At 45.7% G+C, this 13013-nt stretch overlaps 1 protein-coding gene across 4 annotated transcripts in view; it reads right to left on the bottom strand.

The window, feature by feature from the left end:
- Positions 1–13013, bottom strand: part of Iqck (IQ motif containing K) — a 127613-nt gene that overhangs the window by 45276 nt on the left and 69324 nt on the right. For all 4 annotated transcript variants that reach the window (XM_034494109.2, XM_076941714.1, XM_076941725.1 and 1 more), the window contains one exon: positions 12636–12720. In XM_034494109.2, the coding sequence (XP_034350000.1) occupies positions 12636–12720 (85 nt within the window). The remainder of the gene's footprint in view (positions 1–12635; positions 12721–13013) is intronic.

Genomic DNA, 13013 nt, shown 5'->3' with positions numbered 1-13013 from the left:
GAGCCCTTGAAGAAATCCTTGATAACATTAAACAAGGGGCAAAAAAACATTACACTCTGCCCTGTAGATGACCTGGCCACTCCTGATCTTATTTTTCTTGTTTATTCTCCACTTCAAACCTAGGAACTGGATTTCAGTATTATTGCTAGCCACAGTTTGTAGAAAAGTGAGGGTTGAGGAAGTTCGATGCCAATTCGAGGCCACATGACAAAGGAAGTAGAATGGCATTAGGTTTATGCCAACCACTGATGGCAACACCAACCCACTACACTGATGGCAACGCCAACCCACTGCACTGATGGTAATGCCAATCCACTGCACTGATGGCAACGCCAACCCACTGCACTGATGGTAAAGCCAACCCACTGCACTGATGGCAACACCAACCCACTGCACTGATGGCAACACCAACCCACTGCACCGATGGCGATGTCTATCCACCACATTGTCTCATATGCAAACCCTAGGTCATCTGGGGTTTATCTAATACTGGAATATGTCCTACTAGGCAAACAAGACAGAAAGGAGTTGCTTACAGCTGGGCAAGATGACAAGCTTTGGGGTACTTATACCTGAAAGCATACTTGTACTTTTATTTAAATAACTGAAGGAACTGGTGAGGGAAGGGGGAGGGGGAACCTAGCCTGAGACCTGATCCCAAAGCAGCCCAAGGCCCCTATTTATAGTACTGTGGCCTATTTCAGCCTGCCGAGTAGCCAGACATTGCCCCAAGAAGGAGGCCTGAACGGGGACCACGGCAACAGGGTGCCTTCTTTCTGGGGCACCAGAGTCCTGCTGGGCACAGGCGGAAGTTTCTATCCTGATCAAAAGAATGTTTTGAAAAATAACAGGGTTTCTCAAGCAGGAAAAAAAAAATCCAACAAAAGAACAGAAACCAAGTACTTAAAAAATACCACCAAGAAACTAACAACCGGGAATATATTCTTACAGGAGTAAATTCATGGTCACAGCTTTCAACGAAGCTACACCCTCCCAGCTAACAGGAGAGGGGTGGGGTGAGAGGTGGAGATGGAAGGTGGGGGATGGTAGGAGCACAATTGTTGGTCTTATTTTTCAGAAATGGAAAGGGAAACCAAATAGTTGAAATAGTGAGAAGGCTGGCAAGCCAAGAAGCAAACCTCTTTACCCAAGCTGTTCCTTCTGTGTTAAGAAACAGATATTTTTGTGCTGGGAATGATAATGCTGTCCTCTACGCCCAGTGTTTGGGAGGCATGGAAACGAGGTCCACAAGTTCAAGGCCAGCGTTGACTACATACCGAGCATAGTCTCAAAAAATAAAACTGCATGGCTGGGGGAGGGGCTCCCTGAAGATCTATAAGCAGTCAATAGTTGCTGGGGAGCGAGAGACATTTTCTTCAGTAGTGTGACCTCTGGTAGGTAAGGTATCTATGTTCCTGTGAGCAGCCCTTAGGAAACTCATGGGATCACATGAGGTGATTGGGGAGGAAGAAGTCTAAGGGGTTGAGGTGGGAAGAGGAGTCAGGTGGGAGGGGACAAGAGTGTGATGGGTCATGAGTGGGTGCAAAATACTTTATAGACATGTATTAAAATGTCATGGCGACAGCCATTATATACATAACCATAATTATGTAACAGAATACCACAGAGGTCCCTTTGGATTCAGGACTAGAGTGGTGCTTAAGGCCCTCCACCTTAAGCCCCTGATAAAGACACCACTGGCATAGACGACAAGCTAATACCAAGAATGCAACATCCCCACACGGTTCTCCTTTTCTCCCACAGAAATAATAGTGAGCGCTATGAGGTGGTTGTTGTTGCTGCTGCTGTTGTTGTTGTTACATGTTTTTCGAGACAGGGTTTCTCTGTGTAGCCCTGGCTGGCCTGGAACTCACTCTGTAGACCAGGCTGGCTTCAAAGTGCTGCCTCCTGAGTGCTGAGATTAAGACTGCCAAGGCTGCCAGGCAGTGGTGACGCATGCCTTTAATCCCAGCACTTGGGAGGCAGAGGCAGGCGGATTTCTGAGTTCGAGGCCAGCCTGGTCTACAGAGAAACCCTGTCTCGAAAAAACCACAAAAAAAAAAAAAAAAAAAAAAAAAAAAAAAGACTGCCAAGGCTTCAAGGTTAAGTTATAAAAGATATTTCTGTGGGACTATAAGGGTCACATACACCTTCTGTGGTGTGGTGTGGTATGGGAAAGGTCTCTGCAGAAGTGTGGATCCTAGTGGGTGTGGGCTGGGGAGATGGCTCAGATGGTAAGAACCCCAGTTCCACCCCTAGAACCCACAAAGAAAGTGGGCATAGTGGCAAGTACTTATGCCCCCAGTGCTGGAGCGGCAGACAAGAGGGTCTCTGGGCTTGCCGGACAGCCAGCCTAGCCTATGTGGCTAGTTCCAGATCAGTGAGAAATTGTGTCTTAAAATACATGGTAAGTGATGCCAGGGAAATGACACTTGGGAAACAGGCCTCTGCATGGATACACACCACGAGCATGTACACAGTGCATATATAAACCCTGGAGACCAGGGATTGAGGGGAGCCACTGCATCTGGAGGCTTCCACTCTCCTCAAGAAGTCAGCGAGAGCATGTGACTCCTCTACCCCAATCATAAACCTCCTAGTTCCATCATCCTACTGAAAGTTGGTACTAGGGGTCTGTTCTTTGAGTAATTCTTCATCTCCTGGACCACTCATTCCAGCTCACTCACATCACCAAGACTGATCTTCAAATACATCTAGCACCTTCCACCTCTTTGTGCTTCAAGCTTGCTTTGAGTCTCTGCTCAAACTACAGCCTCTCAGAGTATCCTCCCCAACCATCTTGTCACCTGCAGGAGGCACCTTCCTTGTTCTCTGGCCCTCTCATTTGCTCTCTTCTGTCTTGTGGTACTTATTTGCAGCAGGGTAACTACTCAGCAGGGCTGTGATTCCCTCCTAGCCTCGAGGTTTGGCCTTGAGATGAGCCTAGGCTCTGAGCCCCTGGTTCCTTAGTCACAATTACTAATGGTGCAATGAAATACCATGACCAGAGCAAGTTAGGGAGGAAAGGGTTTGTTTGGCTTACATTTCCACACCACTGTTGATCATCGAAGGGAGTCAGGACAGGAAGTCAAGCGGTGCTAGGAACCTGGAGACAGGAGCTGATGCAGAGGTCACGGAGGGATGCTGCTTACCAGCTTGCTCAGCCAGCTTTCTTAATACAACCCAGGGCCACCAGCCCAGGGATGTTCCCACCCAAAATGGGCTGGGCCCTCCCCCATGAATCACTAATTAAGAAAATTATCCACAGCTGATCTTAGGGAGACATTTTTCTCAGTTGAGGTTCCTTCCTTTCAGATAATGCTAGCTTATATCAAGTTGACATAAAACTAGCCAGGTCACATGGTGTATGTTTTGTCCATGCCCTCTGAGGCTTTCAAACTCTGCTATGCAACGCACATGCCCCTGGTAAACTGCCGATCTCTGTTTTCTCTAGAACAAAACTGAATAGAACATAATCTCTAGAGTTTATGTTGCAGTTTAAATGTGTTGCACTCTGCCTGATTACCACATGTGTGAGATGAAACTCACATTGTAGGCCGATGGGGTTGGGTGATTTATTAAGTAGTATTATTTTGACAATAGTTGATAGACTTTTTGGGGGGAGTTAGGATGCTAGAGATGAAACCCAGGGCATCGAGCATACAAAGCATGTGCACTATCACTGAACTACACCCCAGCATCTCTACTGTATTTCGTGTGTGTGTGTGTGTGTTCATGCACATGTATGTGCACCTGTATGCAGAGTTAAGAAGACAACCTCCTGGGTTTGTTGTTTTGATTTTTGTTTGTTTGCTTGCTTGCTTTTGGAGACAGGGTTTCTCACTGTCTTGGAACACATTCAAACAGGATACAGAGGGTGACCAGAAAATCCATCTATCTGTCTACATTTCTGAGTGCTAGGATTACAAGTGGGGTGTCACCACACCCAGCCCTTTTGCCAGAGTTTTATGGATTGAACTTAGGTCTTCATGCATGCACAATAATAACTTTACCAACTAAGCTATTGCCCCAGCACCCTTTTCCCTTTTAAAGACAGACTGTGTTATGTCTTAGGCTGTCCTGGAATGCCCCCAAGTAGCTAAGGATGACCTTCAAGGTGCTAGGATTCATAGTATGGCCCTTAACTCTCAGGAAGCCCCTTGCCTCACTCTCCCAAGTGCTAGGATTGCAGCATACCCCATACAGTATACACCATCACACAGAGAGGTTCATTTCTTCACAATCTATTACCTATTCGTTTGTACCGACTGACAGCCTATTGCAAGAATGCAAGCAAGAATCTTGCCTTATTTCCCAAAGGACACGCAGTTTTTAAAGCAGAGCTGCTTGCCTACTAAGGATGGTTATTAGTGAAGGAACCATCTAACTGTAGAGTCTGCTTGCTAACCTGTTCTGCTATACCAGTTTCAATTAGCTGGAAAAGTTAAATGTAGATTAAGTAACCTCAAAGCAATTATAAAATAAAAAACAATTGTCTTAAATAGGTATTCTAGGCATCACACAGCCAATTGGCCAGATAAGTGTGACTCACACAAAGCTGTTTCCTACCACCCCTGAGTCAGCTGCTATCTGCCCTCACCTGGGCCCCTGCATGAGAACGGAAGTGCTGTTTTCGTGACATGGGTTCACCTAGCTGTGTTACTGTCCCCAGAGGAAAGGAGAGGGAGAGGCACAGAGAAGCAACACAAAGGGAGGAAATGCGCCCGGCCCTCCCTAAAGCAGCTGCACCAGGGACACCTTCTCTAGAAGGGAAGGAAGCTCCAGAAAGCTCCAAAGCAGACCGGAAATATAGAGAAGCCAGGCAGTCAAGAAAAGGCAGAAGGAGGGCTGGAATGTGACTCAGCAGGCAAAGCACTGCTTTAGCCTGCAAAAAAATCAGGGGTTCAATTCCCAGCACCAGTATAAACTAGATGTGCAATTAAGGGGTGGAGGCAGGATGATCAAGAGTTCCAGGCAAGCTTGAGCTGTCAAGTAAAACCCTGATTCAATCAAAACAAACAAACAAACAAACAAACAAACAAAAAAACAGGTTCAGATGTGCTTTGACCTGGAAAGGTACCTCTGGGCTGAACGAAGAGGCAGGCTGCAAATGTCTAGCTAGCTTGAGCGCACACATACTCAGGTGAAGAAGTACAACTTTTAAATGTGTGCGCATGAGTGTGTGTGTGTGTGTGTGTGTGTGTGTGTGTGAGAGAGAGAGAGAGAGAGAGTCTGTGTGTGTGTGTGTGTGTGTGTGTGTTCGTATATGTGTGTGTGTGTGTGTGTGTGCATGTTGGGAAAGGCGGGTTTGCACATAGCCCACAGGAGGAGGTAAGAAGACAACATCCATCCTTTGGGAACTGGTTCTCCTTCCACTGTAGATTTCAGGCTTGCACCACAAGAGCTTTAACCACTGAACTCTCTTCTTGGCCCAGGAAAGAAAATGCATCTTCTACTTATAAACAGCAGAATTACATACATGAAAGTTCATATAAGCAGAGATGGAAAAGATACACCCAGAAAGGTGTTTATTGTCCAGGAATGGTGATGTTCACATTGTGTCTGTGCATGCACATATGTAGGTGTTAAGACCAGCCAGAAGTCAACATCAGGTATCTTCTTCCTCCATCAATGTCCACCCATCTCACTGAACCTAGAACTCATCAGTTTGGTCAGGCTGGCCAGAGAGCTCCAGGAATCTTTCTGCCCCACATCCCTAGCTTTGGAATTGCATGTATGTATGCATTACTGTTCAGTGCCCATCTTCTTACATGGGTGCCAGGGATCTGAACGTAGGTCACTGTGCTTGCCTGGCAGGTACTTTACCTACAGAGCCCTTCACTTGCTCATCCAGACTCAAGGAGTGGCCATAGTGAGTCTCCAGAGCCTCCCTCTTCCTGCCAGAAGGGAGTGTTTCAATTCAGAGGAAATAGCTCCACAACCAATGACCACAGACACCAATTCTTGATATTCTTGATCTTGTCACAGTGTCTTCTGGGTCCTCATGTCATCGAGAGCTTTCTATACTCTGTCCCAGTTCCATTCTCGAAAAACCTCTCAGTGCAGGTTTTTTCACATAGAAAAATGAATAAAAGAAGCCACAAGCCAGTGAAGGTGTTAGGTCTCCATCTGAGTGGGACTGCTGCTGTCAACAGAAGCATCTGCACCTTCCTGTATCTTTCCACATTTTCAAGAATTTTCTTTCACTTGTTCAGTGAGACTTATATAGATAGCCTTAACTTGGAAATATGTTATAAAATGTTCAAAACATAAATTTCAGCCACATATGGTGACATGGCTGCAATCCCAGGGCTCAGGAGGCCAACCAGGAAAATATACACATTTGAGGCCTGTTTGGGTTACAAAGTGAGATTCTGTCTTAAATAACAAAACCAAGGGACTGGTGAGATGGCTCAGCACGTAGTGACACCTTTCACCATGCCCAACGAGCCAAGTGTGTCACTGGGACCTATATGTGGAGACAGAGAGTCAACTCCCACAAGTTCTCTTCTGACCTTCACATGACCCCTGTGACAATCGTGGTGTATGCCCATACACATACACTTGTACACATTCACAAAAGCATGAAAAAATACATTTTTAATTTAAAAAAATTAAAATGGGCTGGGTGGTGGTGATGCATGCCTTTAATCCCAGCACTTGGGAGGCAGAGGCAAGCAGATCTGTGAGCTTGAGGCTAGCCTGGTCTATAGAGCTAGTTCCAGGACAGCCAGACTACACAAAGAGAAACCCTGTCTCAAAACACCTAATTAATTAATTAATTAATTAAAATAAAACCAGGGGCTGGGGCTGAAGCTTTATTAGTAGAGTGCTTCCTACCGTGTGGGAAAGCCCCAGGCTCCATCCCCAGCTCTCGATGAAGTGCGGGTGGTAGCACAGGCCTATAATCTCAACACTCAGAAGGTAAAGGCCAGAAGATCATAAGTTCAGTCATTCTCGGCTATAGAGAGACTTTAAGGCCAACTTGAGCTACAAGATCCAGACTAAAGTATAAATAATTTAAAAGCCATCCGTACGTTGTCCATAGTGTTGACAGATTAGCCTTACTACCCAGACCACTTTTCTGCCCAGCAGGTGATATTCTCCCCACCCCTGCAATTCTAAGGACTGAACCCTGTTGCTAAGCTAGTGACAGTGGGATGGATACATCCCTAGGTCCTCAACAACAACAAAGTCAGGTGTGGTGGTCCATACTGGTAATCCCAGAGCTCAGAAACAGGCAGGGTGGCGCCATATTAAGGAAAATAGAACCAACAACCACAATAACATTATAGCTAATGTTATCATAACTATCTATAAAACTCAAGTATGTTATTTCAACAACTATGTATGCGATAACCTAAAGAAAGACATTTGTGGGTGAGTCTGGTGGTGGGGAGGTGTGTGCTAGCCAGATGCATCGAAACTATGCCCAGAAATCTGCAAAGGGCAAATGGATTCACTGAGGAGAAACCCATCCTAGGAATTCAATTTCATCAGCAAGCTGGGGCCAAAATTGTTCTTTAAGTCACAAAGAGCACAGCCAGCCACTGAAGCTTCAGAGAAGTAGCCACACACCAGCCAGAGGGGACCAGTTGTAACCTGATGCAAGCACCCGTGCCTCCCTGTGTTTAGCATTCCTTCTGCACTGTCCCATGTCTGACTTTGGGCCACAGGATCTGTGCACCTGCTGACAGTTATCAGCTGTCAGAAGGAGATTCCATCTTCCCTGCAGGACTCTCAGATAAACCTGGAACTCGTGTCTGGGGTTCAGCCTGCATGGGGGTGGTCATCTTAACAGCCCTTTCAGTTTCTCTCATTGCAAAGCTTGTAGAAGAGCTGGGTCACACATGCCTTTGATAAAATGAATCTCCCCTCCCTCTTTCTCTCTCCCTCCTCTCACACACATATACAGAGTAAATACATACCACCCAAATGTTCCCATATCCTCCTCCCAAGTGCCATCTCTGGGAGATTAATGGGGGCAGCTGCTAAGGTCAAGGACCTTGATGCATGAGCAACCCCTCCCCCCCAAACACACAGAAGCTCATGGTTATGTGCCTGCGTAAATCACGGAGGAGGGCTAATAAAATGGACCAAACTCGTTTGTTATTCATTCTTCAAGATGATTTGAGGATTCAATTACTCATTTATAAGATTCCAAGAGTGCATAATGCCAGTATAGCACTGGGGCTGGGGTCAGTGGTGAATGAGCTAATCTCAGTTACCACTTTCGGTGTCTGAATGCTTCTGCGTTGACTAAATGCCCAGTATTTATTTCATGATCTCTCCACCATTGAGTCTTAGCTGTGCATACGCCTTAATGAATCTAAGATCCTATATGGCTTCAGGAAGAAAATCCAGATTTTAGACTAAAGTGTCACACACAGATGGCCTTCCCCTCGTTCAGTGAGCCCCTTTTGAGGAAACAGCCTTTTGAGCTATTGAGGAAAGGGAGAGGCATAAACCTAGAGTTAGGGGCTGCCAAAGCCAGTGAGGTTAGGGAAAGAATAGTGGACAAACAGCCACTCTACTCGCAATTTCTAAACTTCTCAAAGCCTCAGAGGTCAGCAGTCTGTGGAGCTGAATGATAACCTCTGAGAGTTGAACAGTGCACAGTCTACACACAGCGAGGGCTCATTCTTCCTATATTCTTCAGCATGATGTCCTTAGGACTCCACTGTCCCAGGCATGCTTCAGGCCTTCTCCCCATCTCTGCCTTCCTCCTTCCACTGAGCCATCAAAACTTGAGGCACAGTTGATATGCACTTCTAGTGAGCACCTGGACATGTCTAGTGGTTAGACTCTAGCCTCTCTAGGGGAATTTAGCAATAAAAGACCCTTAAGCTATGAACTTCATCCACCACCAGCGATTAACTGTACCGACAAACAAATATCACACAAGTGTGTAGACACATGAGCAAGGATATTTTGCATAAAATTACAACTTACAAAGTAGACAAAAATAGAATGTTGAGTTGCTTACAGTTCAGCAGATTGCAATTCAAGTTACTCATAGAAATAAAACATAGGTGCATATCATAGAACTATCAACATTTGTGGGGTGGGATCTTTGTGTGCAGACAAGGAAAGTAATCTGCTGGTAAGAGGAGAGAATGGGCAGAGTATTTATCACACCTAACTCTGTAAAAACAAAGTAAAATTTCCCATAAGAATAAAAAAATCTCTAGGAGGCTAAAACTGGCATCATTTAGTTCATCCGTAATTCTTATGTATCGCTCACATTCTCCACCAAGCTGGATGACTTCAGATCCATCCTCAGAACCCACAAGGTAAAAGGAACAAACTAACTCCTAAACATTGTCCTCTGGCCATCACACAAATGCTATGGCACATGTGTGCACACAAAGTACATGTGCACACTCAGACACACACATTCACACTTGCAATGAGTAAATAATTAAATGTAAAAAAAAATGCTTTTAAAAAGTAGATAGTGTGGCAGCAGTACATAGCTTAGTTGGTAAGTGCCTGCCTAGCATTCAAGAAGCCTTAACTTTGGTCTCCAGCTCTGCACAAAGTCAGGTATGTTGGGACACGCCTGCAATCCCAGCACTCACAAGTGAAGACAAGAGATTTGAGCCATTCACCTCCTTGGCTACATAATGAGTTTGAGACCATCCTGGGCTACATGAGACCCTGTTTCAGGAAAAAGAAAAGAATAAGAGTACATGCATGAGAGAGAACAGTTTTAATAAACTTTGCTGGCCCTCACCAGCTATGGCTAGGCTCTCCCTGAGACAAACTAACAGTCATTCTGCAGGAGTAGAAGCCAGGCTTTCATTTTGTGCCACTATCCTTCTTCATGTGCAACCGAAAACGCCTGAACATCTTTCTTAAACTGAGGATTGTGATGTTGGGACTCTAGGTTGTAAGTGACAGAAACTGCCCCTGAAAGATGTTTGTTTAGCTGAGCTCAGAGGGAGTTAGAACAGGGATAGAGAGGTAGCTCAGGTGGGTAAATGCTTGTTGCACAAGCAGGAGTGCCGGAGTTCCCAGCACCCACACAGAAAGCTCATCATGGTAACACACACCTACAATCCCAGAGCTGGGGAGACAGAGGCAGGAGACACACACACACACACACACACATACACACTCACACACTCTACATGTGAATGAAGCTTGGGGACACTGCACTGGGTGAAGTCAGTCTCTTCAGAACAGGAATTTCATGAGTCTTTTTATGCAAAATAGGCATGTATTACTTTCTCATTGCTGGGACCAACTCCTGACAACAGCAACATAAGGCTCTGTCTTGGTCGGGCCCTACTGCAGTGATGAGGCATCATGACCAAAGCAGCCCAGGGAGGAAACTGTTTATCTGGCTCACACTTCCACATTGTAGTCCGTCACTGAAGGAAGTCAGGACAGAAACTCCAGCACAGTTGGAACCTGGAAGCCATGGAGAAGTGCCGATTGCTGGCTTACTCCCCATGGCTTGCTCAGCCTGCCTTTTTATAGAACCCAGGACCACCAGTCCAGGGATAGCATGGGCCATCCCCCATCAATCATTAGTTAAGCAAGTGCTTTACAGCCAGATCTTATGGAGGCATTTTCTCAATCGAGGTTCCTTCCTTTGAGATAACTCTGGCTTGTGTCAAGCTGACATATAACCAGCCAGCACAAATAGGAAGAGCTAACTTTGGCTCACGGTTTTGAAGGTGTAGTCCATTGTGTTGTGAGTATGGTGGCAAGAACTTGAGGCAGCTAGTGGCATTGCATCCACAGTCGGGGAGCAGAGAGAGATGAATTTGCTTTCTCTTTTTTATTAAGTCCAGAACCCCAGCCCATTAGATGGTGCTGTGCACACTTAGGGTTGGTCTTCCCACCTCAACTAAACTTTTTTTTTTTTTTTTTTTAGATTTATTTAATGTATATGAGTATACTGTAGCTGTCTTCAGAGCACCAGAAAAGGGTATCAAATTCTATTACAGGGTGGTTGTGAGCCACCATGTGGTTGCTGGGAGTTGAACTCAGGACCTCTGGAAGAGCAAGCAGTCAGTGCTCTTAACCACTGAGCCATCTCTCCAGCCCTCAACTAAACTTCTAGAAACACTCCCCCACATGTACAAGAGGTGTCTCCTGTGTTACCAGAAATCCTGTCGTGTCCACAGAAAGGTCACCATCACAGTGAGGTTCTTAGAGTAGTGAGATCCATGAACACAGAGAGCAGGCTGGTGGTTGCTAGGGGCTGGGAGGAGTTGGTGCTTATGTGGAAGGTGTCAGCAGAGAACCATGGAAAGCTCTGGAAGTGGAGATGGCAGTGACACATGCTCTACACTGTGAGTGTACTTAATGGTGACTGTGTGCTAACAATTAGGCAGATGCTGAGTGAACAGCACCACTAACACCTCTCCCAGGTGTGGGAGGGGCACGGCCTCTGAAACCTGTGCTGTGCATTCACCTTGAAGCTTGCTAATGTCACTTTCTGATTACCAAACAATTGGAGAGACTGTGTGCTATTCAGCACAAAGACACATGGCACTCTGATAAGTTTTTGGAAATACATTTTTTAAAAGCACAACTGTGCTAAAAAGGCTTCATGGCAGCATGGATTGGGAATTGTTAAGGAACACAAAGTGTTCAGGCCATTCCACATGGTAAGGTTTCAAGTGTATTGAACAGGACTCCCAAGTGATGACAATGACTGGAACACTGTCAGTGCAAAGGCTGGGACACTGTCGGTGCAAAGCCTGGGACACCTTCTTTTCTAAAACAGTGGGTTTTCCTCTCTGTGTACATGAAATACTGCCTTTTGCTTTTTGTTCGTTTGATTTTTTTGCTGGTCTTGCTTAAACCTGTGGTCCTCCTGGCTCTGCCTCCCAAGTGCTGGGATTACAGATGTGCTTAGAAGGTTATTTGTATGTGTGCATGAGTGTGTGTAAGCCTGAGGTTGTCACATGTCTCTTCAATGGCCTCCTCCTCCTCCTCCTCCTTCTTCTCCTTCTCCTTCTTCTTCTTCATCCTCCTCTTCCTCTTCCTCCTCTTCCTCCTCTTCCTCCTCTTCCTCCTCTTCCTCCTCTTCTTCTTCTGATCCTCCTCCTCTTCATCATCTTCTTCCTCTTCCTCTTCTTCTTCTTCTTCTTTTTTGAGACAAGGTTTCTTTCTCACTGACAATGAATCTCATCCATTAAGCTAGACTGGATGGCTTCATACTGGATGGATGAGCTTCAGAAATCTGCCTATCATCACCCTACTAGGATGATCACAGGCACAGCCCTCCCTGCCTGGCTTGTTACATGGAGTCCATGCATATGAACTCAGACCCCAACTTGTGATGCAGGCAGTTTCACAACCAAGCATCGCTCCAACCCTCAAATGTGTCTTTTATGATAATTGCAATATAAGTTTTGGGTTTTTTTTTTTGTTTTTTTTTTTTGGTTTTTCAAGACAGGGTTTCTCTGTATTGCCCTGGCTGGCCTGGAACTCACTCTGTAGACCAGGCTGGCAAGTTTTGGTTTTTAAAAAATCCAAATTCCCCTGTCCTGCAGAGAGTCCTATCTCTGGGGGTCTGTATGTGAGCGACAACTTCTGATGCATCTGTTTTCTCCCTAGTCTACCATATCACAAGTCCCCATTATGCTCAATGTCAGAATCACGGTGGTCCTTACCAGATAGGCTCTCCAGAAGGCCTGGATCCTGACTGCTGCTTCTTCTTCTGTCAGTAGCAGGGAGAGGGGGATGGGTGGCCGCGGGCTGAAAAGCAATAAAATGGTCATAGGCCTGTGAGAATCCATCTTTCATCCTGCCAATGCCTTTGACAATGTAACTGTCTTCCTGATTAAGGGCCTCATCCATCCCCAATCTTAGAGGGCAAAAGTGTCATTTTTGATGGAAAAGTGTATGCTTGAGTTAGCATTTCTTGTTAAGACCTGGAATTTTTAAAAGTTGTTATCCCTACCCCCCCCCCATCTCTCTGTCTCTCTCTGTCTCTCTCTGTCTCTCTCTGTTTCTGTCTCTCTCTGTCTATCTCTGTCTCTGTCTCTCTT

This window comes from Arvicanthis niloticus, chromosome 1, assembly GCF_011762505.2.
Source record: "Arvicanthis niloticus isolate mArvNil1 chromosome 1, mArvNil1.pat.X, whole genome shotgun sequence".
Classification (NCBI taxonomy): domain Eukaryota; kingdom Metazoa; phylum Chordata; class Mammalia; order Rodentia; family Muridae; genus Arvicanthis; species Arvicanthis niloticus.
The sequence above is the reverse complement of the archived record's forward strand: the minus strand, read 5'-3'. Positions and strand labels throughout refer to the sequence as shown.